Here is a 25,390-nt window from a genome sequence, read left to right as displayed (position 1 = left end):
AAGTGCATCCTAAAGTCAGCGAACTGGGAAGTGAATTCAAATCGAGGACGATGGAGTTCTATGGAGGAACTATTTCCACCAACCTGGAAAAGCAAGAAAGTGCTAGTTGTCGCTATTCCCAATGTCCCGTGGTCCCTACTTTGACAGCGGTCGCAGCAGCCGCAATGCTGCATTGGCGATGCGTTGGCAATCTGTCAAATGGACAAGATTCGCTGTTCTGATTGCCTGTCACTCAAAACGATGATGCCCGTCCCAGTGACTTGATTTTTAATTTCAGTGTGCTTGAGTGTTGATACTCATGGCAACAGAAGCCAGCAGCAGCAGCAAGGTGTCGCCCCCTAGATTCAATAATTGCTTCCATGGTACCCAGATCAGCCCCTCCTTGGTCTACCTTATTGCTGGGAACGAACCCTTGATCGTTGGTACCTGGATCTTTCCCACTATAGTTGTAACCGATTCTAGGGACTAGATTTGCTTTAGTCGGCTGAGGACTCGAAATCTTGGATTCTGGATATACAGAGTACGCGACAATACATCGACGATCATCATTATTCCAGGGTCGCACGAGGCTGCTGTCTGGAGATGATCAAACCCTGCATCAGTCGTCACATAGGGACCATTTCTCTGGTGAGCTTGACAGACGATTCGATTTTCAATGACCGTCAGAGACAAAAAGAAATGAAGATATGCGTGGCTCACTGCCTCCAACATCTCTATGGTGATAGCACTGCAACACAGGAAACTCACTTCATGGTCTGAAGATGCAAATAAGGATCTTCGGCATATATACCAGAAGAGCCAAAAAAAATCCAGCAAGGGCAACCTCACGAATCGGAGAATATCAGCTCTTCGAGTTCTGGAACCCAACCCCATCCGTTGCGGTCTCAGAATTATCGACTCATCCTTACTGGTACTCTTGACCTATGACTGCGATGTCTGATAGTGCACCTGCGCCTCGGCACTTACTCATATTTGGAAACTGTGCCTCATTGATTCCACGGGCTCTGCGTCATTACTCTCACGTCGATCGATGCATGGCTCACCAGCCCTATGCAGCATTCATTTCGGAATATTGATCAGCCAGAGTGATGAATCCCGAAGAGACTGGGCCCAGGCCAAGTGGAACCTCTAGATTATCCAAAATGTGATAGGGATCAACAATATCTAGGATATTTCGACCCCTCGTCTTCCAGTGCTTCAGGCTCCTTGCAATCAATTCAGAATTGCACTGGCATGGCAAAAGGACCATGTCCCAATTGAAGCTATCAACGCGTGATGCCAGGACACTCTAGGTAGATTCCATCTCCGTGAAAGAGGAAAAAGAAGGAAGAAAAAGGCATCAAACACTGGCAGATACGTGAATTGCACAAGTTGCATATCAACAAGGTGCAGCTCTGCACAAACCCAGGCTGTTTCAGCGTTACATCCACCCATTCATAGACCAAACAGAGTATCTACATAGCACAGCCATAGAACAAAGTACTTGGTATTTATTTCCATCAGTGCTGGGCTCGAGAGCTGAGGCCCAGATACCAGGAACCTTTTCCCTACGCCACCGGAATGCAGGTTATGCGACCTTGTTGCTTCCCCGACGCCCTCTCTTAATCTTGTCTCCTTTCCATCCATCCATCCATCCATCCATCCATCCCCCGTACTTTCGCAGGATTTATCGAATTCTTCGTTAGTCATGAGTTTCTCAGTTATCCCGTACCTTTTTGCTCTCCATGATGTCATTTGTCGATCAAACAGCGTTTCATTTCCCCGTTCAGTATGCTTCGCAGAGACCCCGATGCAAACCATTTGGGTTATTGTTTATCGCTGCAGAAAGACGGAGATAGACGATACCACGAGCATATCGAGTTATCAACTCCATGCATCTGACAGCTTCATGGATATCGGCTGAATCTAGGATTATCACCAGTTGAGAAGTTCCGTCCTCACGATGGGATAGCAGGAGGGTAGTGCTTTTACCTACGCGAAAGTTTAAAGTCCCAACACTAGTCAAAGCCGAGGTCGACTCGATCAATCGTCCAGTCTCTAACCACTACTATCTTCATCTCCTCCTGGATCCCGCCGCAAGAGAAGGAAATTTCACTGGTCATCGGAATCGTACTTTCCAACCACGTCCAAGCCAGCAACGTTAGAGGAAGTTTGCGTCGTTTCCAACAGAGCTCCCTCACCTACATCGTTATTTCAATACCAGTCTATCTTACACGTATCTACGGAAAAGTGCGACCATGCAGCGAGAAGGATGCGATCTAGAGCGGAAATTCTGCTTAGACTGATCAACATAAGACGCAGATCCAACCATCCGGGGACCCGGAATGCGGGACTACAGGCTGATTGCCGACTGAGTAACAGACTTCCCGGTTGATCAATTCAGTCATTAAGACTTAATAAACCATGCGCGGTCAAACGCTGGGGATGACTGAGACTCACTGGCCGACCCGATGAGGGCACTGTCTGACTCTCCCTTCGAGCCCTATCTAGACAAATGTGGCGTCAGAAACCATGATAATGACTGTGCTTTCTGAAGAGTCTTTGTGGAGAGCGATCGACACGATCGGCCACCATTGCAGCGAGCGGAACTCGGGCCAAGGTTTAGCGGCTATGCCCCAGCGCTACTCATCCTGAATCTGATATCTCACATTCTCTCTGTCTGGTACTAAGGTGGAATCATCCTAGAGAATTCGAAACACTCCAGCCTCCGGCTAGAATTTCTGGCCGGTTTACCTGTCATCTGTCACCACTTACCAGGTTGTCGCTACTTGTGCTATGGCAGCTTGCCATCGTATCAGATGCTCGCAATTATTCTGCGCATGATGTCAGTAGAATGTCTACACCCGCTGCTCGACGGGTTGACTCTTTTGCAAACATGCCGTGGTACCCTCGCATAACCAGTGACAGCATTCAGTAGGACCTTGTATAAGCACAAAATCAAGCGTGCTTGTACATGACGCCTATGCCCGTATCTGGAGAGAGGCGCTGGAGCGGCTTAATGCTTGCCGCAACGACTAAATGGGAGACAACCTCAAGCAATTTCGATAACACTATATGACTATTCCGTGCATTGGCACTTTTTACGAGCCATGAGTAAAGTCTGACTTGCATCGCCCCGCACCTTCTGCCCTACGGATCGGGTTCCGGTAGCTCCCTTGCTCCAGTCTGGGTGGCCGTTTCGCCTTGCAGCGCCTCTTATCCCTGTGGAAGGGAACCGGGCCATGTAAGGTCTGATAGGTGGTTAAAGTCCGTGCGCTCTGATCATTGAGCTTTGTTTATCATCCTCCGTTGGCATGCGCTGACGCTTTTCGGACTCCTCCCCGGCCTAGCCACCAATTCACTGGTAGTCTGGTACTGGAACTTGAAGGGCAGCCATTGAAAGGTTATTTTTGGGGAGGCATGTAGTATAAACATACCCCCTTCACCCCCTTCCAGTCTCTGAGATATTGCAGACACTCTCTTGATGACCCTTTGCTGTTATCGACTTCGGCGCCAGATGCTCACCATCAGTTAAGCATTCTCGATGATACCCGTTTATCGCTGAGAACATAGTGTCGCATTTGTTGTAACTCTTACAACCATAGCCCATGGCTGGCACATATTCTTTCCTTCCTGGCGACCTCAACGCTTCACTGAAAGCCCGGAATAGACCCTACACTGGACTCCGCTTGCCCTCATCGTCCCCTGCTAAGAAACGTGCCTCGTCCTTCTATCCTGAGCTCGGCCCAGAGATTGTGGACGAGACCAGCCCGGATCCCTTCTATCTCGAACACTCCCTGGGCAGGTCAGGTGCTTGGGGCAGTAGCAAACGGGACATTCGCGATGTCAGATTCTGCGAGGAGTCCAATCAATATTTCATGTTATCCTCCGTGAACCACAGTCAGAAGGAACCGACGTTTCCCAAATCTGTAAGAGGCGAGTCAAAGCGGACTCGTCGTCCCAGTCAACCTGATCGATCGACACTTACCGGCGTTGGATTCGAGCATCAATACTCTCTTCCACCACAAGTTGCAGTTCCACGTTGGGAAAAGCACCCTCTGCACGAGAGCCAGGGCTCTTTCAGCTCTGAACAGACCGACGCAACTCCCGACTTGACTCCGAGCAGCTCGTTCTCGTCAAACTACTCCTCCCCAATCTACCCCGACAGTGGCCTGCACGGCTCTGAGTACGCTGTTCTGCCAGTCCAGTTGCCAACCCAGGGTACATATTCAAAGTCCCTGGAGAAGTTCCATCAAGCTTCTCCTAAGCCACCAGTCGGTCTACGACCAGCTTCGTCCAACCGTCCGTCAACGCCTGCGCGGAATACTGAGTTCACAAGTTCCACGGAAACTTTGAGAATGCCACGAACAGAGGATCAGGACCTTTCATCCCGACGCGGGAAACCGCTCCCCTCTCTTCCTATCAATCCACGTCACGGCAGTGGTGTGCCAAGCAAGAGGAGCACCAATTCCGGTCGTCGACCTTCGATTGAACCCTCGATGATTTCTCCTCCCAGTCTCATCAACCCCGTCACTCTCGAGCCGCACACAACCCATTTCGATCAAGCCATGTTTATTCCTGCCAACGAATGCCCCAGTCCTGTACCCAGTCGTGGCCCGCCCTCTCCAACGACAACAAATGAAGCGCCCGTCTCTTCGAAAAGTCAAAGGCCGTCGACCTCGGCTTCCGAGGCCCCCTTCGAGCATTCTGTATGGGAGCCAGATTCTGATTCCGAGTCCCTGGGTCCGAGATCACTGTCGAAGAAGCCTATGGACACCCTGAAGAAAGTCCGCAGTCGGGTGCAACTCCGTGTTGCGAAGTCCGCTCCCAAACTGCAGAACTCCACAGCCTCTCCGCCAACAGATCCGCCCCTGGAGAAATTCCCCACAATGCCTGATCCTCCTCCCAGGGATCCATTTCCTGAACCTGTCAAATCTGTGGCACCGTTGACCTTGTCAAGCCGGGAGGTCTTTCGGCCGTCGCCATTGCAAACACTGCGACTCGTTAACCCGTCGACGACCTCCCTTGTGAGACCTCGAACACCTCGATCTCGTCGAAACAGCAGCCAAACTAGGGGTCAGGATCGGGATCAGCCTCGGAACTACGACTTTGACCGGTCTGCTGCGGCAGCCATCCAAGCCAGATCCAGACGCAAACAGCGGTCAGATTCGCTTGCCACTTCGCGTGTAACAGACAGGGAGAAGGTCTGTACCTTTTGCCGCGAGGATCGATCTGACGTGGCCATTCATCACAGCCTGACGCTTGCGCGCCCTCCTCTCTACAAACGCGTGTGGGAGTCATTGCGTCTCCTTGGCTGCCATAGTGACATAACTCCTCCTAAATCCTTTCCACGAAAGTCGATGTAATTGATTCTTGCTGGCTGCAGCAATTGGCGAATGGCGTTCAGATCACGACTATTCTGATTCTACGTTCCGTCCTGCCGCTTATGTTTAGTGGCCGATTATTCAGATGGAGCAAATTCGATTGGGCGTCTTTGAAATAATGTCTTATGATCTACTTTACGACCATGGACACTCCTAGTAAAGGAGCTGTCCTGGTTCGGATGCTGACGATGAACACTACCACGGGATGAGAAGCTCTCTCCAATGACCTAATGAGCAGGGCGCAACACCCTGATATGTCTGCCATATGATATAATGTCCGAAGAGGCAGCAACAGCTGTCCTGAGCGGGTTCATGTACGAATAATGAGGCAACGGATGGAGTTTTTGGATCGGTTGTCACCATTGAGGCCTTGGCTCGTTCCTTTGCGTTTACCTGCTATCAACCTGTCTTTCTTTGATTTTCTTTGCGTCTGATGATTCCACTCTCAACGTTCTTTGGAAGCTTTCCTATCTGTCCATTTCGGCCTACCACATCATCGCTCGCTATGGATATCCCGACCTTGTCCCTCTCTCTCTCTCTCTCTATGTTACTCCGTCAAATCAAGAATCATAGCCAAGATACAAGGCGCAAGCCAAATGTACCCATAGGTTCCAATCTCGACACGGACAACCAGGTAAAACCCAAAACAAACAAAGCACAGGTCTTCCAGGATGGACCGGAATGCTGGGGTAATCCCGCCTAGCGGTCAAAGTGTTGCCCGCGTACGTATCCAGGAATGAGGATGGCCACGAACAGACCTCCGCCTAGTGTGCAGTATCTACACTCTTTCGTTGGCTTTCATCCCTTGATTCAAATAGGATATAGCTCTAATAGTCTAGTCTAATTGTAGCCTCCAGCCACCACCCGCACCGGGCGCAAGCCTTCTCATCCCTTGTTGTATCCGCTACCTTGGAAGGGAGACGTTACTTTGCTGGTCTGTGGTGGTGGTCCGGGGTACTGTCTAATTTGCCAACGTTTCTTACTAGGTATTTGTGGCTAGCTTTATTTTGTAACGAGGAGAATTTTGTCCCTGCGGGCTGGGTCGGAGTGGCTTTTGGCTGTTGGAGGTGCAGCTGCAGCTGCAGTTACTTCAATAATGTCTCAGTTATGTCTTGCATTGATGTGCGGATGAGGCGAATTGGTGCAGGTGTCTCCCAGTCGGACTTTAGGAAAGAATACACCGTTTATCTAGGTTATTCGTACACATTTCAATTGGAGGAGAGCATCTTGTAATAGTTGTCCATCTGCTGAGTACTCTCGTAACTTCTCTATGTGACTGATCTCTCAGAGTTTGGCTTAGGTATCCTTCTGACTGATCTCAAGCTTCGTGCTCCACGTTACTTCGTGGGGCGGGAATAGTGCTGAGCTTCCACCTGCTTATGCATTGGAATGGACTTCCGCTGCAATACTCATACGAGCCTTGCGCTGCCGACGCGGACCGGTTGATCGGTTTCAGTTCTGCCAGGGAGACTGGAACTGCAGGCTTTCCAGCTGCCGTCGCTGCAGGGTCGATCACTCGCGGGTGCTGTTTCGTCCGTAGCAGGGTGTGTGCGAATCCGTATGGATAGCACGGAGCCTGCAGCCGCACGGCATGAGTCTGGTCGGGTCCAAAGCAAGCGATGGAAATGGCGTCGAGTTGAATAATAACGACGACGACCTCAAATATGCTCTGTTGATGTTGACGCCCGCTGCTCATCCTCCTTTGGCTCCAGGGCGGCCATATTCTCTTCCCAATGCGCCACCCGGACCTGGTCCTCCCACTGTGAAATGACGGCGTCCCCTTTCCGGCGGAGGACAACCTCCGGTTTCTCCTGCCCCTCTTTGTTTTGCGTGCTCTCCTCCTCACTCCCGGCAAATACAGACCGGACTTCCAGCTCCTTCACAGCTTTTTGGTATAATCTGAGCAGCTGCTCCCTCTTCGCCTGCCGCGCTGCTTCATCTGCCTCGGCCTCTTGACCTTCTTCCTTTCGCTGAGCCGGTTTCTTTACTGCTCTGGACGCAGTGCGACTCTCAAAGCCGCGTAGTAAGCCTTCGATGATACCGATCACCGTTCCTGCTCTCATGCCTAGCTGTGCGCCGATTGGGAAGCCGGCATCGAAGCCGTGCTGGACGTGCTCGCCTTTCGCGGCGGAGACTCCGTCGCGGTAGCCGGCTGTGACGTGTTGACGACGGAGAGAGGGGAGATCCGAAGGCTCAGGAGCTTGGCTGGATGGTTGCTGGGGGATTTTTTCGTTCTCGTGGGGTGGGGACGAGCCGAAGATGTCGTCGAGGGAGTTAGCTTGTGGTGAGGTCATGGTCAGTAGAATGCGGGGAGACCAGATTTGTGAATCAGCTTATGTGCAGATCGTTTGGTCTCGACAAGGAAAGATGTAGATTCTCTGTATTTTGAGATGTCACGGTCAAGAGATTGCACGGTGAGTCGGGTTTCGAGGAATATTCTTTGTTGCAATTGTATGTGCGGGGGAAGGGAAAAAAAAATTGAGGCAAAGCGATATTCGGGACGGGTGGGGATGGACGAGATAAAGATGAGCTTATCCAGCATCGATCCATAAGTATGAGTTGCTATCATTCTGAGACGAATTTTAAAGAAAGAGACCACACATTCAGTTGTCCAAATTATTCGCCAGACAGAGGAGTGCTAATGTTTGCTCCCTAAAGTTCTGGGGATGCTCTGTGTTCTGGTGAATTATCCATCAAGTCAATAGTATGGACTATGGAGTACCTCAAGGAATTGATGCTTCCACTATCAGAGCACAGACTACTTACTGATCGACAAAGACGATAACTTACAATACCTTGACAAATGATGTTTCATTCGACCATCATTTCTCCGAAGAGCTAACCACAATGCTGGGACCAGTCGGACTCGGATGGCATGATCTCTCAGTCGGGCACGGCCAAGGTAAAAAAGACCTGTCCACTCGAGACCTCACAAATCCAACTGTCCCAGCCTGACGATTAGACCATCGATTCCACACAGCCAAACGTTATTCCATAGTTCCGACCAGTAATGGCAGCACGATCTAGAACACGTCTTCTACTCATCCTCGCTGTCCCTCAAGTGGCAATCGGATACGGCATCCACAGAGGCCTCAGCGCGCTCGAGGCAGAATATCCCCCTCTCCCTCCTGAACCAACAACTAGCATCGCTCTTCGCACTCCACGGGATCCCTCAACCCAGTTTTGTGCATATACCGATGTCTACGCGGCTCGCGTACCGGTCAAAGCACTGCTGCCCCGAGCTCAAGGGACAGACGGCATTCCTGATAAGCACAAAAGTACAAACTTCGAAATCACTAGTGCATGGGCTCGGGCGTTCATAGGCAACAAGATCCTCCGCGCAGAAGGGAGCCTCGTTGGCCTCCTGGCTAAAAGAAAGTTTACTCCAGGGGACACCGGCGATTCTCCTGCAGGATTCGCATCGCCCGATGCGTCGGGGGAGCCCCTTACGCTTCTGAATGGTGTGCTGGTTGTTGAGCGGCCACCGTCGGAGGATGACAGGAATGGGCTATTGGTTTCCTGGCGTGTGCCCGATGAACCACGTCGGTTCTGTGAGAAGATCGCTCGGTGGGGGTATCCGTGGCGGCTGATGTCGGGTGGTCGTCATGAACTAAGTGTTTCGGAGCCATTTGATGGGGTGGAAGACGATGGGAGTCACGGTCCCTTTGTAGAGGTGCGGTTTGCTTCCGCTCATGACTACGAGATTGTACCTGAGGAGGGAGATCTGCAGCATCAGAAGAGGATACCCGGTTGGACGGGGAGACTTCATCGGGGGTATGCTCGGCTCTTGCTTGATCGTGCTGTGCGGGAGCTGAAGGGAGAGTATGAGAAGACTGGAAGGGGATTCTGAACCTGATGAGATCGCAGATGGAGTATGTTCGCTTCGTCTTGATGTCCATTGCCCAATCTGAATTATATATAGAATCCCCGGTCTATATCGGATCAGTGTATCTACCTTAGGCGGCTTCTGCATTTACTACTAGCCGTATTGAAGCCAAGCATTTCTTACCATTGTAGCCCGATGCTGTCCTGGATAATATATTTAAAGATTCGGGCTGTGACGCTGCAGCAGCAAAATGGAAGACTCCAAATGGAAGCTACCAAATAGCTCGAGGTCATTCCTAGTGACTACAAGGAATATGATTATAACATAAACAGAGCGGTTCAGAGTGGTTTCCGCAGATGGACTCGAGACATTTGTGGCTTCTAATCTGTACATTATTGGTAAATTCTGTAATGCATACACCTACAAGGCCAGTAAGCAACATAAAAGCGATCCACCAAGGCAAGAAGTCTGCAAAGCTTCAGTGAATGGCCAAATTCATTCTTTACCCTATTGGCCATGGTCCAATGGCTACTCCAATATTATTCGCGACCAGAGATATCATAGATGATTATTCTCATCTTCTTTGGTCTGTTCTGATTCTCTCTTCTTTCAACTCCTCCTCATCCTCAAGTAGGTGTTTCTCCTAAAGACGTCCAATCAAGCAATTGATATAAACAAGCCACGAATAGTCCTCAAGGCTGGCTGAAGGAAATCCCTCGAGGAGCTCCGCAATGATATACGAGAATGGCTCATTGGAGGGAATGACGCCACCCAAGCTTCTGTCACAAAATTGACTCCCAGCCTTACTACCCATCGTGTCCGGGGATGGCGGAGCTTTAAGTGCTTGACCGAAGTGGAATGCCTCGCCTTCAACAACGGGAGGTGCGGGATATCTGCTTGTTAATCGCCATTGTGCTGTAGCTGGCTACCGACTAAAGAAGCATATCTTCCCGATTCCTCGAGGCGTACCACCGGGTAATTAGGCAATGCGACTGACACGAGAATGTTTTTGGCCGGTCAATAAGACCTGGCGCCAATCGGCGCGATAATTTGGAGCTAGGTCTAGATGCTCTCTTCTCTTGAGTTCACGTAGTGGCGCTGGAGAAAAGCAAGCAACTTCTTTTGGAGCAGGCACATTGCTGCCATTGTTATCTTACAGGTAGTAAGAAAAGCCGAAAATTCGCCGTCACTGCGAAGGAGAGGTTAAAGGATGGATCAGAAGGATTCGTGACCACCAAGGCTGTCTTTTGGTCTGGCAAGCACAAAGCCTGACGAGAGTGTGCCTTAGCCAGACCATGCTCATTTACGAGGCCGAACCGTGGTTTAAGAACGTGAAAGTTAGATCTCAGGTTGGATCCTGGGCGCCTCTGGGTGGTCCAAGGGGGTGCATTAGAGTTCATATAACATCTCTATGGACAAGCTGGTTTTATGGCATATGACGCAAAATCTGGGGGGGCAAGTCACAGGGTATATGGTGCCCCTTACTACACGATTGAAGTCATGGGAATGAAGTGGCTTTCAACATGAGCTTCCGAAGTGAGTGCGCAAGCCGTCTTGAGAACTGTTAAAATATTATATCACCCCCGATTATGGATATGCCACCCTGGCGTGTACATCGTCCGGACACCCGGATACCTTTTTAGCTTTAGTGGTATAATGTATGACTATAAGGATCATTATTGATTACTGATTGAAGAATTTAAGATGTCCAGGCAGCTCGGTCACAGCATGAGTAAGCGGAGTTAACTGACCTATCGGGGATGGATGGTCGATCCTAGACACGTGCCAAGACTTTCGATCGCAGAGATCTTCATGTATTGTCGTCATCTGGATAAGTAACTTAGCATCAACCGATGATTCATCACTAGTTGTACTCCGGACACGTACCAGGAGTCATCGGTGGGAAGCAGAGGCCGGATTTGACGGACTGTGTTTGGAGATGCACCGCAAACACAAGCAATCAAATTATGCATCCTGTCGTCCTACTGTTTATCTGGCCGCCTGATTCGCGTCGACTTCCGAAAGAGGTATATTGGAAGGTATCCACCCGATCTATATTGAGCTACTAGTAACTGTGATTATTGACAGCCTCGGGCGAATCATCACTCCGACTGTTTGACCACCTAGACAGTTGCTGCAAATCTCGCTTGGTAATGGGATACCGGCGGCCCCGGCAATCACTTTGCGGATGAACCACCTCTCGGTGTCATAAGCTGAGTGCCGACACATGCTACCAGCCAAACCGAGTTAACCAGTGGTAACCGTGGGCCTTACAAGGAGATCGACGGCACTCAATAGGCTTACGGATTCGGATAATGCAGGGTCACTGATCGGTTCCAGCTTTTTCTGGTTCCAGATCCACTGTGGATTCTCGGCATCGTCACTCATTTTTCTTCCGTTTTGTCATTAAGGCGCATTCACAGGCAATATACGCCCAAAAAAAGGGATTGCAGATTGCCCGGCACATGGTACGATCTCCTGTAGCTCGTGCAGTCTAGAATCCTTCCATGTCCCTGTCAGACACATCGAGATTGACTTTCTCTTCTTGTACCACATTACTGTCGTTCCTTTATATCGTCCATCCTTTCCCGTTCATTTACATTTCTCTTTTGCATCATCTAAAAGACAGACTTTCATTCCGTCATATTCATAGAATTTAGCAACAGACCTTCCCTTCTTTTCGGCACCTTCTTTCAATCGCATACTAATCGACAATGGCAGAAGACATATCAGATGGCGTTGCAAGTGAATATGCGCCGATCCGAACCGGTTCTCGTTCAGTCGCTACCTCATCGACCAAAACTGGGCACAATAGTCGTGGAGAGAAATATGACGAGCTGACTCCGGTAGCAACCCGACGAGCTTCCATCCACCCGGATGAAGCTCGTTACCTCACTCAGTTAGCCAGCCGTGACAATGCAGTCTCCAGGGTCAGCACTGTGGCCGACATCTCACTCGATGATCCGGCTTTGAACCCGGAAAATAAAGACTTCGATCTGTACAAATGGTTACGGAAGGTCGTCCATGTGCTCAATGAAGAGGGAGTTCCTCGTAAAGAAGCCAGCATATTTTTCCAACATCTTCGCGTCTCCGGCACTGGAGCGGCCTTGCAACTGCAGAAGACGGTCGCGGACATTATAACCGCTCCCTTTCGGCGGGAGACTTGGAACTTCGGGAAGAAGACCCCCAAGACCATTCTGCATGACTTCAACGGTGTGTTGCACAGCGGGGAGTTGCTGATTGTGCTGGGTCGACCCGGCTCAGGGTGCAGCACTTTCCTCAAGACTCTCAGTGGGAACCTACATGGCTTGAACGTTGACGAGAAGACCGTCCTTCACTACAGCGGAATTCCTCAAAGTACGATGATCAAAGAGTTCAAAGGCGAAGTCGTCTACAACCAGGAAGTCGACAAGCATTTCCCTCACTTGACTGTCGGCCAGACTTTGGAATTTGCGGCAGCGGTGCGCACTCCATCCAAAAGACTGGGCGGTATGCCCAGGAACGAGTATGCTCGGATGATGACCAAAGTCGTCATGGCTGTCTTCGGCCTTAGCCACACCTACAACACTAAGGTTGGAAACGACACGGTTCGAGGAGTGTCCGGTGGTGAGCGCAAGCGAGTGAGTATCGCGGAAATGGCTCTGGCAGGCGCTCCGTTGGCCGCCTGGGACAATTCCACCCGAGGGTTGGATTCGGCAACCGCGTTGAAGTTCGTCGAATCCTTGCGACTAGCTGCAGACTTGAACTCGTCAGCACACGCTGTGGCGATTTATCAAGCCAGCCAGGCCATTTATGATCTCTTTGACAAAGCTGTGGTGCTGTACGAGGGACGCCAGATTTATTTCGGCCCGGCCAGCAAGGCCAAGGCATTCTTCGAACGGCAAGGATGGTTCTGTCCCCCACGTCAGACGACCGGAGATTTCCTCACATCGGTGACCAACCCAGTTGAAAGACAAGCTCGGCCCGGCATGGAGTCCCAGGTGCCCCGAACCGCGGCTGAATTCGAAGCATACTGGCACCAGTCGGAAGAGTACAAAGAGCTTCAGCGCGAGATGGCTTCTTTCCAGGGAGAAACGTCTTCGCAGTCCAATGAGAAACTCCTCGAATTCCAGCAGCGCAAGCGCCAGGCGCAGGCATCCCATACCCGGGCCAAGTCTCCGTATCTCCTCAGCATTCCCATGCAGATCAAGCTCAACACCAAGCGTGCGTATCAACGAGTGTGGAATGAACGGACTTCCACTATGACTACGTTCATTGGCAATTGCATTCTCGCCTTGATCGTGGGTTCGGTCTTTTACGGAACCCCCACGGCCACCGCGGGGTTTTACGCCAAGGGTGCGACGCTTTTCTACGCCGTGCTGCTTAATGCCCTTACCGCAATGACTGAGATTAATAGCTTATATTCCCAGCGACCAATCGTCGAGAAACATGCATCTTTTGCCTTCTATCATCCCGCCACCGAGGCCATTGCAGGGGTTGTCAGTGATATCCCGGTCAAGTTCCTCATGGCAGTTGCGTTCAACATTATTCTCTATTTCCTGAGTGGTCTACGTCGCGAACCGTCTCAATTCTTCATTTATTTCCTCATTACGTTCATCATCATGTTCGTCATGAGTGCTGTCTTCCGGACCATGGCCGCAATCACCAGGACTGTTTCCCAAGCGATGACACTGGCCGGTGTCCTGATTTTGATGCTAGTAATCTACACCGGATTCGTTGTTCCTGTAAATTATATGCACCCGTGGTTCAAGTGGATTCACTATCTGAATCCTATTTTTTACGCCTTTGAGATCCTGGTAGCCAATGAGTTTCATGGGCGGGAGTTTATCTGTTCACAGTTTATCCCTGCCTATCCCACTCTATCAGGCGACTCCTTCGTCTGCTCGGCAAGGGGTGCTGTTGCCGGTCGTCGGACTGTTAGTGGAGATGCATACATCGAAGCGTCGTACAGCTACAGCTATTCGCATGTCTGGAGAAACTTTGGTATTCTGATAGCATTCTTGGTTGGCTTCATGGCCATCTACTTTATCGCAACCGAACTCAATTCCGCCACGACCAGCTCAGCGGAGGTCCTCGTCTTCCGTCGAGGCCACGAGCCTGCCCACTTGAAAGATGGGCACGAGCCTGGTGCGGATGAAGAGGCTGGCGCTGAGAAGACTGTGGTTTCTTCCTCCGCTGAAGACAACAAGCAAGACCAAGGTATTGCCTCGATTCCTCCTCAGCAGGATATCTTCACCTGGCGCGACGTGGTGTACGATATCGAGATCAAAGGTGAGCCTCGTCGGCTGCTTGATCACGTATCAGGCTGGGTCAAGCCGGGTACATTGACGGCCCTAATGGGTGTCAGTGGCGCGGGAAAGACCACGCTGCTTGACGTGTTGGCACACCGTACAACCATGGGCGTTATTACTGGAGACATGTTTGTCAATGGTAAACCGCTAGACTCAAGCTTCCAACGGAAAACGGGTTATGTGCAGCAGCAGGATTTACATCTTGAGACAGCCACGGTGCGCGAGAGTTTGCGCTTTAGCGCGATGCTGCGCCAGCCCGCCTCTGTATCCAAAGAGGAGAAATACGCGTATGTGGAAGATGTCATCAAGATGCTCAACATGGAGGACTTTGCTGAGGCAGTGGTCGGTGTGCCTGGCGAGGGTTTGAATGTTGAGCAACGCAAGCTGTTGACCATTGGTGTGGAATTGGCGGCTAAGCCGAAACTGTTACTGTTTTTGGATGAACCAACCAGGTAAGACAGTTTTTCTTGAAATTTGATTTGTGCTAATTGGTGTAGTGGTCTCGATTCCCAGAGCTCTTGGGCTATCTGCAACTTCCTCCGCAAGCTGGCTGACGCAGGACAAGCCATCCTGTGCACCATTCATCAGCCAAGTGCCATCCTGTTCGAACAATTTGACCAGCTGCTCTTCTTGGCTCGAGGTGGCAAGACTGTGTATTTTGGCCCTATTGGAGAGAACTCGCGGACGCTGCTCGACTATTTTGAGTCGCATGGTGCTCGCCGCTGTGGTGATCAGGAAAACCCAGCCGAATATATGCTTGAAGTCGTCAACGCTGGCACCAACTCTCGAGGCGAGAACTGGTTTGACTTGTGGAAGGCAAGCAAAGAAGCTGCCGGGGTTCAGACCGAAATCGACCGCATCCACGAGGCCAAAGGACGCGAGGCTGAAAGTAACGATAGAACCGATCCCGAAGACCGCGAACACGAGGAATTCGCCATGCCGTTCCTCAAGCAATTGCCCATTGTCACTGTGCGAGTTTTCCAGCAATACTGGCGACTCCCCATGTACATTGTGGCCAAGATGATGCTTGGCATATGCGCAGGTCTGTTCATCGGATTCTCATTTTTCAAGGCCGATACTTCTCTGCAGGGCATGCAGAATGTCATCTTCTCCGTGTTCATGCTGTGTGCCATCTTCTCCTCGCTTGTCCAGCAAATTATCCCATTGTTCATCACGCAGCGCGCTCTCTATGAGGTCCGCGAGCGACCCAGCAAGACGTATTCCTGGAAGGCCTTCATGATTGCGAACATCATTGTTGAGATCCCCTATCAGATCTTGATGGGAATTCTCGTGTTTGGCTGCTACTACTACGCCGTGAATGGCGTGCAATCGTCTGACAGGCAAGGGCTGGTCCTTTTGTTCTGCGTACAATTTTTCATCTACGCGAGCACCTTTGCCGACTTTGTCATTGCCGCTTTACCAGACGCCGAAACGGCCGGTGCCATTGTGACCCTCCTGTTCTCCATGGCTCTGACGTTCAACGGTGTCATGCAGACGCCCGAAGGACTGCCTGGATTCTGGATCTTCATGTACCGTGTCTCGCCGTTTACCTACTGGGTGGGCGGGATCGCCGCCACGCAGATGCACGGCCGTGCAGTCAAGTGTAGCGCGGTGGAAACAGCCGTCTTCAATCCTCCATCGGGGCTGACATGCCAGCAATACATGGCAGACTACATGGCCGTCGCGCCCGGATACCTCAGCAACCCCAACGCGACCTCTTCGTGCGAATTCTGCTCTCTCTCCGTCGCAGACCAGTACCTGGCGAGCGTCAACATCTACTGGAGCGAGCGGTGGCGCAACTTTGGGATCTTCTGGGCGTATGTCGTGTTCGACATCGCCCTCGCAGTGATGCTCTACTACTGTTTCCGGGTGAAGAAGTGGAACTTTTCGTTTGGCAAGGGCAAGAAGAGCAAGACTGCTTAAACTGTTCATCACAGCCACATGTACATAGAGCCCACACCCTAATAGCACACCCCCTTCCTTCCGTTCAGCTCAACACTCCTGACCCCCCTCAACAACCTTGAACCCCGCCCACCCAGTAAACAGATAACATACCTCCCATCCATCGCGAATAACATCGGCGTTACCCGCCGCACACCCCGCATCACTATACATACACAAATCATACCGATTCACTCCGGGACTCTTCCACGAAACACTCTTCACACTCGTCGTATTGTAGACACTCGTATCGAGGCCCTCGCATTCTGTCCCGTATAGCCCCGACCGGTGGAAAACCGAGATGTCGATATTCGACGCGTTGGGGTTACACCCCGGCCCGAGGAGGCGGAGGTCCCACTTTTCCAGTCCGTTAGGACACATCATCCATGCCAGCAGTGTGAAAAGTGAATAAAAGGCAAACTTACGTTGCGGGGTTTGAGGATGTCGCGGGTTTGGAGGGCGGATGATGTCGTTGAGAGCATGAGGGTTAGGGCGACGGTGAGGAGCGGTGGTGGATACATTTTCGTCGGTCTCGTATTGCTATTTACGCTGTATTCTGAGGTTACTCCGATGATGATTTGGATGAAGTGGATGATGAACATGGAGATGGGGTGGGCGAAGTTGACGATGGAAAAGGGCGTGAGGAGTAGTCTAGTGATCCTAGGAGCTAGCTATCTAGCAGGGGTATTTGTCGCAAGTATGTCCTATACTACTTCTCTACTGGTCGATTGGTACAGGTCTAATATTAGATTCGAATCTGCATAGGCCCGCTGGCCAGGAACATGGCGAATGGTGTGACTCGTGTTTGTTGCAGATTGTCGGTGGCGGATGTGATTGGCGATCTACAGGGGTACTGTGGTTTGCAAACCAGACATAGATATGGAGCGTACCAGATGTATTGCCAAATTGTAATTGGGTCTAACGCAGAGGTCCTATAAGCCATGACTCTCCAGCGAGCTATCTAATATACATAATATGGACGCATTGGCCGCAGTATAATGATCGAAAACGTCATCTCATAGCCCTGGTGTCTACTACCGATCTCCATTGCTCAATCTCCATGCCCTTAGAGGCAGACTCTGGAGCTTCAGGACCGCAGGCTGGATAAACATGATAAAGGTGACTGTTCCAATCAACACACACAGGATGTTGGTGATGTAGTAGCCATCGCGACTGGTTTCGCATACTCCACCGCCGTTGACGCAGCGGTTCTTGTCAGGCTCCAAAGCGCAAGAGAACGCAGACGTGATCAAATCACCCTTCAACTTCTCCGCCGCAGGCGGGACGGCTGGGGGAATGCAGGTGGCCACAGTGAAAAAGTCGACGAGTTTAAGGATGAAGTACCGAGGGAATGTACCACCAAGATTGGAGACGCTAGACGGGTCAGTGTACAGCAGTGGAGATGGGCAAAGGGAACTTACGTTGCCAACATGGTCATGTACGTTCCACCAATGGCAGGATCGGCAATGCGAGCATGGAAAGCAGACACTGCAACGAACATGACTGTGTTCATAAATGTCGAAAAGACGTGCTCCCCGATCACAACCAAAATGTACCAGAAAGGAACCGCCTCGCTAGCCGGGTAGATCATGACGGTAGCTTGAGCCAGGACAGCTGCAGCCAGTCGTCCGACAAACGCCCAGCACCATAGCCGCATGGGAGTATACTCTGTCGACCACTTTCCAGCATAGTAGCCCAGACCGATCTCAAAAGGAAAATCGATCAGAACGACCAGCGCCATGTTGTCCGTGCCGAATCCCTTGTCCAACAACTTCAAGCTGGTGACAGCATCATTGGCCTGGAAACCAATCTTGGCGATAAGATGAATCGCAATGATTGTTTGGATGTTCTTGAGTTTCAGGATGTTCCACATGCTCTTGTAGACATCGGTGATGCTGTCGCGCTCCCTTGTCTTGTCTTCCTTTTTCAAGACAGCCAAGCAGATCGTGACAAAAAGGTAAGCCCAACCCCAGAATTTCAGATACCCGCCCAAAGACAGCAGACCATCCTCGCCGGGCACCGTTCTAAACCAGCGGTTCGCAAAGTCCTTTGAGTTGAATGCCAGAAAGACCGTATATGAGAGGAAGTGCCCGGCCGTGAGGCCAACGGTCTGCGCGGTCGAGGCGTAAGAGATGTTTGGAGGCGACATGAGCGTGATGGCCCAGCCGTCCACCGCAATATCCTGCGTGGCGCAGAAAAAGACGAGCAGGAACCACCAACACGTAAAGTCCCAGACGCCAGCACCACCATTGGCACCGGCCTGTACCATCATCTCCTCGATGTGCCCACCCAGATAGATCATTGCCAGGCCCGCAATGACCTGGACTGGTGTGATCCAGCTCTTCCGTCTCCCAAACCTTTGACTCCATACTGCATCCACAATCGGACTCCACAGAAGCTTCAAGGAATAAGGATAGGACGCTAACGAGAAAACGCCGATCTGACCGTAGGAAAGGTATGGTTTGAGCAGGAACGGAACGGATCCTGTGGCCAACCCCATCGGGATCCCCTGCAGGAAATATAGAACACATAGCAGCAAAAAGTTTCTTCGGTCGGAGGAAGGCAAGTTGGCGAAACTAGTTGTTGCCATAGCTGGAGTCTGCGGGATCGGGGGGTCATCGTTCAAGGAGAAGCTCTGCCGGGACATCAAGCGCGAAGCCCGCCCAGCTGATGATTCGAGGGAGGTATCCCTCTTGCGCATTTCAATATTGGAATTCATCTCGTCGCCAGCATAGCCGTTCTGCGTGCTGGTTGCGAGGGTCAAGCTCGGTTTGGAGCGACGTTTTGAAACCGTACGAACCTTGTTCTTCATCTGTGTACTGCTTCGTCCGCGGTGGTGCTCAAGAAGTCGCGTGCCCGCCGTGTCGTCCTCACTGTCCGAGTCGGATTCGAAATCTGAGGGTGCAGGAAAAGAAATTTCAGGCTGATGAGGGATTTCTGTGTTAATTTCGCCTCTGTGATTGCTGCGATTATTGCTTTTGCATGATAGTTGGTCAAGTTCTACCTCGTCGGGTTGGTGAGCTGTGGAAGGAGAGTGCTGATCGTGCCGAACATGAAGGGAGGAAGGAGTGGAAGTGCGAGGATGACTGGAATGAGAGACAGGGTCAAGATTAGGATAATGCATCCATCTACTCCGTAATGCGGCGGCTGAAAGTGGGAGGAGAAGGTACTAGGGTCCAATCTGGAAGCTTGAAAGAATCCGATTGAGGCAAGCTGGCCTCAAGGGCCGACTTGGAGATCGTTCGGGCGAAGCTTATCTTAGTGTCGGGGGTCGGCTAATAATAGTTCAGGGAGGAGGGATGAGGGTATCGCATATGTTTCTTCACGTCTTTGCAGTCTAACTGTAGCTGCATCTGATCTAGTGGGAGTTACAGTGATATCCGTGTCGCTACTGACTTTCCATTCACCGTTATCTCGTCTTTTGCCTGTGTAACAATCCAGAATGACACAGCTCAAATATGGTTCCAGATTGTAACAGCTCGTTAAAGATCACCTCTGGTACACACTGCAAGTGCAAATGATCCTTCATCACTTTACGGAATAGAAGCTAGGCTATCGATATGCACAGATGCCATATGTGCTGGCTCATATGAATCCCTTGCCTAACATATGCCCAAGATCTCACTCCTGTTACTATCGTGGCATCTCCATGTCAACTGTGCACCTAATCAAGGGCCAAAAGTGCATAGACACAAACAAGTAAAGGAACAAGCGCTTGAGACTACTCCGTGTCTCCTCACTGTGTCTTGGGACGAAAATGGATCTTCGTCGTACTTAAGTCTGCATGGATTTGTTGACACGTGACGCCGTAGCACCACAAACAAACATGACATGGTCGTAAAGTACTTCTCCGCATCATCATATCTGCACAAGAGATTGAAATCATATCTATACTCCAGATTGCAATATGGAATCACCAGACAGTCTCAAACAAATGGAGGAGCAGCTAGACTCCGAGATATCTTCCATCCGGCGCGAAAGTGAGCACTACAGAATCGCCCATCATCACACAACGCTAACCGCATACCAGTCCGTAATCTCCAACGACGACGTCGACTCCTAACTTCCAGCCTTCTTTCGTCCGACAACTTTCAAAAACGACTGAAGGCGCGCCAAGCAGCAGCAGCATCTACACCCATCTCGTCCCTAACCGACGAAGTCTCCCCCCTCGTCCAAGCCGCCGATAAGCACGCCGAATTGAACCATCACCGCGTCGCGTTCTCAACAACCACCTTCCCCTTCAAAGACCCTTCTCCGCATTCGGACCATCCGAATCTACTAGGTGTGCGCATTGATATCTGCTGTCGGAACGGCCGCTTCACGAAGCCGTACTACGTGCTTCTGAGACAGGCCGGCGCGGGCGACGAGAAGAGGCTACGGGTGCACCGACATACAATCCCTGCGTTTATCCCTATCAAGAAACTAGAGCGCGTCTATCTGCCTTTGCCGCCAACGGAGGAGTTCACGGAAGAGGGTGCGCCCCTCAAGCCGAGGAAGGGTCGCGTGCGGAAGCAGGACCTACAGGGTCTAGTTCGCGAACTGAGGCGACAGCTTGTTGCGTGGCATCTACGAGTCGATGCCGTTAACATGCTGAAGGAAGACCTGGGCGGTGTTCAAGATGGAACTGTGGGTGGCGGTGTAGACGAGAGTCGGTTGGAACCTAATGAGTTGGGGATTGTGTCTGTTTCTCCGACGGCACTCGAGGCGACGTATGTCCGTCTGGAATGGGAGGATGGACGTGTGGGACGCTTCAAGCTTTCCGACACGGGGTTTATTGAGCGTGCAGTCATCATCGGCGACCGCGGGAGAGATAAGAGGCTGGAAGCTGTGTTTATTGGCGGTGATGGACGAGTAGAAACACTCCTGGACAGGCTACGGCAGCATGCTATACCCCCATCAAGCGAATGAATTGCAACGCTGATGCAAGAGCCGAAGAATTCTGCTCCATGCGGTTGACACTGACTCGGGTGGAAAGGATCTATATTATCCATTGTATTCTACCTCTCKAGCGGTAGAAGCGGCACATAGAGTTGATATCTATCATATATACAAAAAGCTGATTCCAATAAATGCTATGCACAAGTAACATGCCCTCACGCGTATATATGATGCTCGCCTGTCCAACAATGAAAAGTGAAATGAAGTAAGCTCTAGGAGGATGTCAACGAAATAATTACAAGAAAAGTATCAACCATAGCTGGATGGTCAAAATAAACATTATCCGCCATTGCCATAGAAAGGCGGCAGAGCTGCAACGTATATGCAAGTGAGATGATTTGATAAGAAGGAAGGGTATCACTTTGAGACATCACATCATAAATTAATGCACTGATTCACCCTCCTTCGGGTGCGTCTGTTCGTCACCACTCATGTTCGTACTGTTTTCCGAGACACAAATGGCGGAGTCCCGCGCCTCGTAATGCGAATCAGAGAATGAGAGTGGAGGCAGAGGGCCGTACGGGTGTCCGTCTTGTAGTTCGAGTTTCTTGCGCAGAATTGCTTCTTCCAGGTTCCAGCGATGGCGCAGCTTCGTCTTCTTCGTCTCGAATGCTTGCATCGCCAGCGCCTCTTCCTGGTGGTGTTGTCGCTGCAGCTCAGCGAATTCCAATGCATGCTTGTCGATGAGCGCGTCCAGCTCTCTTTCCATTCGCGCGATGGCCTCCTGTAGTCGGATTTCTTGTCGGTCTCGGAGGACCTTGATCTTGGCCGTGTGTAACTGGTCCATGCATTCGTGGTCATGGTACTCCTGCGCCAGCAAGGACTTTTGCTGATTGGTGTATTGCCGAACCGGAATTGTTTGGTCGGATCCGGATATTGATTCGGAATCCGATGTCGGTGGGGGATGGGCGTTGTTGAAGTATCCTTCCATATACTTGATGCGAGTACGACAGTTCTGCTTCTCCTTCTCAAATTCGCGCAGCTGATCCATCTCGACTGCAAGCTGCCTTTCCTCCATACGAGCGGCATCGGCCTCATTCTGCGAGAGTCGTTAGCATGTCTGCAATACCGATCTTGAACTAGGGGAAATGACCTTCACTCGCTTCTGTTCCTCCAAGGCTTTATTTTCCGAAAGCCTGTCGGCCACGGCAATTTGCTGGTTGCGCCTGAGCTGCATCAGGAAACTATCTTGGAAGGCGACATGGCGATCTCTTTCCGACTTGTGCAATTCACGCAGTTGCACTAAGTCCTCATTCTCAAGACTCCTTTGCAGTGTTTCCTTATCGTAAATCGGTATTTCAAGCTTCAAGACCTGGCTCTCTTCGTCGGAACTTGGGTTCTGCGACTCGCTCCGGCTCGACTCCACGTAGATCATATCCACGCCCGCTTGCCCTCTAGCGACGGTAATCTGAGCTGCGGGTGGAAGGAGGACCGTAGACGGCGTTCTCTTCTTCCTGAAATGAATCCTGCCAATGGCAGATTTTAAGCTCGATTTTCGCTTTTCTTTCTTGTCGGTCGAAGATATGCTCAACAGCGAGTTTCTATGCCCTGGCTGCCCCGCAAAGATCCCATCTAGACCAGTAACCAGTCTTCCTTCACTGGAGCAAAGTGACGTGGGGCGTGTGGAGAGCGATGCAATCGATCGGGGGCTGCCGCATTTCACCGGATCGGAGGAGACAGTGAGTTCCGAAAGAGATGAGGCAACCTGGTCCAGCCGAGAGTTTTCGTAAGAGTGTGTTACCTCACATATCGAGTTGCGGTCCGTCGAGGAACCGGAAGACAGGACAGGGGAGGATAGATCTATGATTCCCGAGGCGATCGAGGCGGCCACCGATGCGGTTACCTCGACTTCGGGAACTTTCAATCCCAGTTCATGTGCTTCTTCAACCAGGTGTTTATCCCGAGCGACCTCGGCCTCTTCGGATGGAAGCAGAAGGACCTCATTGCGGTATTGAGCTTCATCGATGCCGACAAAATTTGACTGCTCCATGATGCGATCACTGTTGGTGTTTTCGAGTACATAGAACTCAGAACATAACTCTAATCTTTTTTACTTACAGATCAGAGTTCAAAGGCGCACAGCGGAAGATACCAAGTCACTCGTCCACAGTACCAGAAGCACGGTGGACGAGATGGAAGCGCTCAAGAGCAACATCCGACTTGCGGGGTGGGTTTCATATGGAGCAAGCAAGAACGGCCGGGAGAAAAGGAAGTAAAAGGCACTAAAATCGCGAAATGGGCAGCGATGGACACCGAGCAAGACAGAAGGAAATGAACAAGTCAAGCCGATTCGTGCCTCAGGCTTGCACCATGAGACCCACGAGGAGCCGTCTGACCGAATCATCAGCTATGGTTACACCACGATACACAAAATCAGAAGAAGATCAGCTGTTCTTCTACTAGGGTCACCGATACATTGGTAATCTTAATACGTCTCTTAAGGCTCAAGCCCGTGCTGCCTGATATTGGAGGCAGCAAGCGTGCCAAAACAGGCATCTAGGGTTTAGGGCGAGGGTGAGTCCGGTACGGTCCGCGCTAAGACGACCATGGTTTCAGCCACGCTGCATCACCATTCGCTTGGATCAGGAACCGCGGCTTCAGAATTATGATCCACTTCGGTCGATGGGATGGTTTCAGGATTTTGAACATATGTTCCTAAGTGAGACAGTTGACCACTCGTATCCTGATCCACTGTTGTACAATTGAATGGAATTGCTCAGTACCACCATAGGGATCAGCAGGGGGGAATTACTGATATTTGTAAGGGCACAGTCTGAGCGATCAGCTATCTAATCAATGTTCTTGACTTCCAAATCCAAGTCATGCAAGTCCGCATGTGGCCAAGAGCATCACTAAAAGGGGGAGGCAAATGAGACTGTGGATCACACCATGTGGAAGACCATTGACTGGCCCACTTAGCGCATCAACATTGCAACGGCCATGGCGTAGGCTTTTTCTTTGGCATCGCCTTGGGTGGTTCCCGGAAGAGCACCTTTGTCCCAGGCATGATTGCAACCTTGCATTCTCTGGCACACGACCTGGCGACCAGGCAGTTTGTTTATCTTTGCAGCGAGGGCTTCAGCTTCACCAGCCAGGCTGTCGCCGGCCGCTGTCACAACAAGAACACGATCTGGAAACCTCTCAGGCTGCGCATAGCATGGTGAAATACGCGGGTCTCTGGCATCATATGCGGAGGGAATGTAGCACTTGTCGAACAGCCGACTCAAAGGTGCAGGAATAGGCTTCCCTGCCGGATCCGGTGGGCTTTTGGCTCCCGGGTCTGTATGTAAATCAAGCGGAGGGTAGAATGCGAGGACAGATCGAAATGTCCCTCGTGGAAAGAGCACCGAAGCTGCCACGGTCGCGAGATTCCCTCCAGCGCTGAACCCGGAGATAGCCACTCGAGTCAAATCGAATTTGTTTGGCTGTTGCAGCACCCAGTTGACCGCATCCTCCACGTCGTTAAGCGCCGCTGGAAATGGATGTTCTGGCGCCAGACGGTATTGGACGTCCAACACTGTATATTCTGTCTCTAGACTGACTTGCCGACAGAATTCGTCGTCGCTTCCGTGAAGCGGTAACAAGAACCCACTCCCGTGGAAATTGATGAGGACAGGCGATGGTGACAACGCAGTTGCTGGCCGATAGATGTGAGCTCTCAAATATCTGCCCGCGTCTCGCGACTTTATCTGAAGGACATCATCTGGATTTGCAGAGATACGCTTGCCACGGGTGGCAACGGCTCTGATGAGCACCGCCAATAATTTGCGGTAGATGTATATTAGGTAAAACATTAATTAATGGTGATAAAAACCTGGTAAGGGAGACGACGGGAAGGAGAGTTACGTCCTCGATAGGGACATAAATGAAGGTTCCGGACTTGAACACTTCACGTTAACTGCCGACGACAGAGGGAGGAGAATGTGGGATTGGAATCAGGGCCCTTCATTACCTCTGCCATGATGCTTGAATGCGGTGCTGCTGATAAAATATAGGTAATATGGAGCTGACTCCACTACGTGCCTTAACTT

General features: G+C 51.1%; 9 protein-coding genes across 9 annotated transcripts; 4 read left to right on the top strand and 5 right to left on the bottom strand.

Moving 5' to 3' along the window:
- Window positions 1-3,587: 3,587 nt before the first annotated feature.
- Asppvi_006275 (uncharacterized protein) lies at window positions 3,588-5,345 on the top strand (the record flags this gene model as incomplete). Its single annotated transcript, XM_043302180.1, has 1 exon — window positions 3,588-5,345. One exon carries the CDS (start codon window positions 3,588-3,590, stop codon window positions 5,343-5,345), a length of 1,758 nt encoding a protein of 585 aa, XP_043158115.1.
- A 1,676-nt stretch (window positions 5,346-7,021) lies between these two features.
- Asppvi_006274 (Yae1 family protein) lies at window positions 7,022-7,657 on the bottom strand (the record flags this gene model as incomplete). The annotated part of the gene is made up of 1 exon (XM_043302179.1): window positions 7,022-7,657. One exon carries the CDS (start codon window positions 7,655-7,657, stop codon window positions 7,022-7,024), a length of 636 nt encoding a protein of 211 aa, XP_043158114.1.
- Window positions 7,658-8,373: 716 nt separating this feature from the next.
- On the top strand, window positions 8,374-9,213 carry Asppvi_006273 (uncharacterized protein; the record flags this gene model as incomplete). Its single annotated transcript, XM_043302178.1, has 1 exon — window positions 8,374-9,213. The coding sequence occupies one exon, from the start codon at window positions 8,374-8,376 to the stop codon at window positions 9,211-9,213; it is 840 nt and encodes a 279-aa protein (XP_043158113.1).
- A 2,690-nt stretch (window positions 9,214-11,903) lies between these two features.
- On the top strand, window positions 11,904-16,403 carry Asppvi_006272 (putative ABC multidrug transporter; the record flags this gene model as incomplete). The annotated part of the gene is made up of 2 exons (XM_043302177.1): window positions 11,904-14,932; window positions 14,978-16,403. 2 exons carry the CDS (start codon window positions 11,904-11,906, stop codon window positions 16,401-16,403), a joined length of 4,455 nt encoding a protein of 1,484 aa, XP_043158112.1.
- Window positions 16,404-16,472: 69 nt separating this feature from the next.
- Window positions 16,473-16,942, bottom strand: Asppvi_006271 (uncharacterized protein; the record flags this gene model as incomplete). Its single annotated transcript, XM_043302176.1, has 2 exons — window positions 16,473-16,778; window positions 16,847-16,942. The coding sequence occupies 2 exons, from the start codon at window positions 16,940-16,942 to the stop codon at window positions 16,473-16,475; spliced, it is 402 nt and encodes a 133-aa protein (XP_043158111.1).
- Window positions 16,943-17,455: 513 nt separating this feature from the next.
- On the bottom strand, window positions 17,456-19,475 carry Asppvi_006270 (SD08430p; the record flags this gene model as incomplete). The annotated part of the gene is made up of 3 exons (XM_043302175.1): window positions 17,456-17,795; window positions 17,843-19,396; window positions 19,426-19,475. 3 exons carry the CDS (start codon window positions 19,473-19,475, stop codon window positions 17,456-17,458), a joined length of 1,944 nt encoding a protein of 647 aa, XP_043158110.1.
- An 853-nt stretch (window positions 19,476-20,328) lies between these two features.
- On the top strand, window positions 20,329-21,329 carry Asppvi_006269 (uncharacterized protein; the record flags this gene model as incomplete). Its single annotated transcript, XM_043302174.1, has 2 exons — window positions 20,329-20,401; window positions 20,452-21,329. The coding sequence occupies 2 exons, from the start codon at window positions 20,329-20,331 to the stop codon at window positions 21,327-21,329; spliced, it is 951 nt and encodes a 316-aa protein (XP_043158109.1).
- Window positions 21,330-21,741: 412 nt separating this feature from the next.
- On the bottom strand, window positions 21,742-23,349 carry Asppvi_006268 (uncharacterized protein; the record flags this gene model as incomplete). The annotated part of the gene is made up of 2 exons (XM_043302173.1): window positions 21,742-22,398; window positions 22,453-23,349. The coding sequence occupies 2 exons, from the start codon at window positions 23,347-23,349 to the stop codon at window positions 21,742-21,744; spliced, it is 1,554 nt and encodes a 517-aa protein (XP_043158108.1).
- Window positions 23,350-24,274: 925 nt separating this feature from the next.
- On the bottom strand, window positions 24,275-25,153 carry Asppvi_006267 (putative esterase/lipase; the record flags this gene model as incomplete). Its single annotated transcript, XM_043302172.1, has 1 exon — window positions 24,275-25,153. One exon carries the CDS (start codon window positions 25,151-25,153, stop codon window positions 24,275-24,277), a length of 879 nt encoding a protein of 292 aa, XP_043158107.1.
- Between the last annotated feature and the right edge of the window lie 237 nt (window positions 25,154-25,390).

Source organism: Aspergillus pseudoviridinutans (genome assembly GCF_018340605.1).
Source record: "Aspergillus pseudoviridinutans IFM 55266 DNA, scaffold_4, whole genome shotgun sequence".
NCBI lineage: Eukaryota > Fungi > Ascomycota > Eurotiomycetes > Eurotiales > Aspergillaceae > Aspergillus > Aspergillus pseudoviridinutans.
Note: the sequence above shows the minus strand (reverse complement) of the source record. Positions and strands in the feature narration are given on the sequence as shown.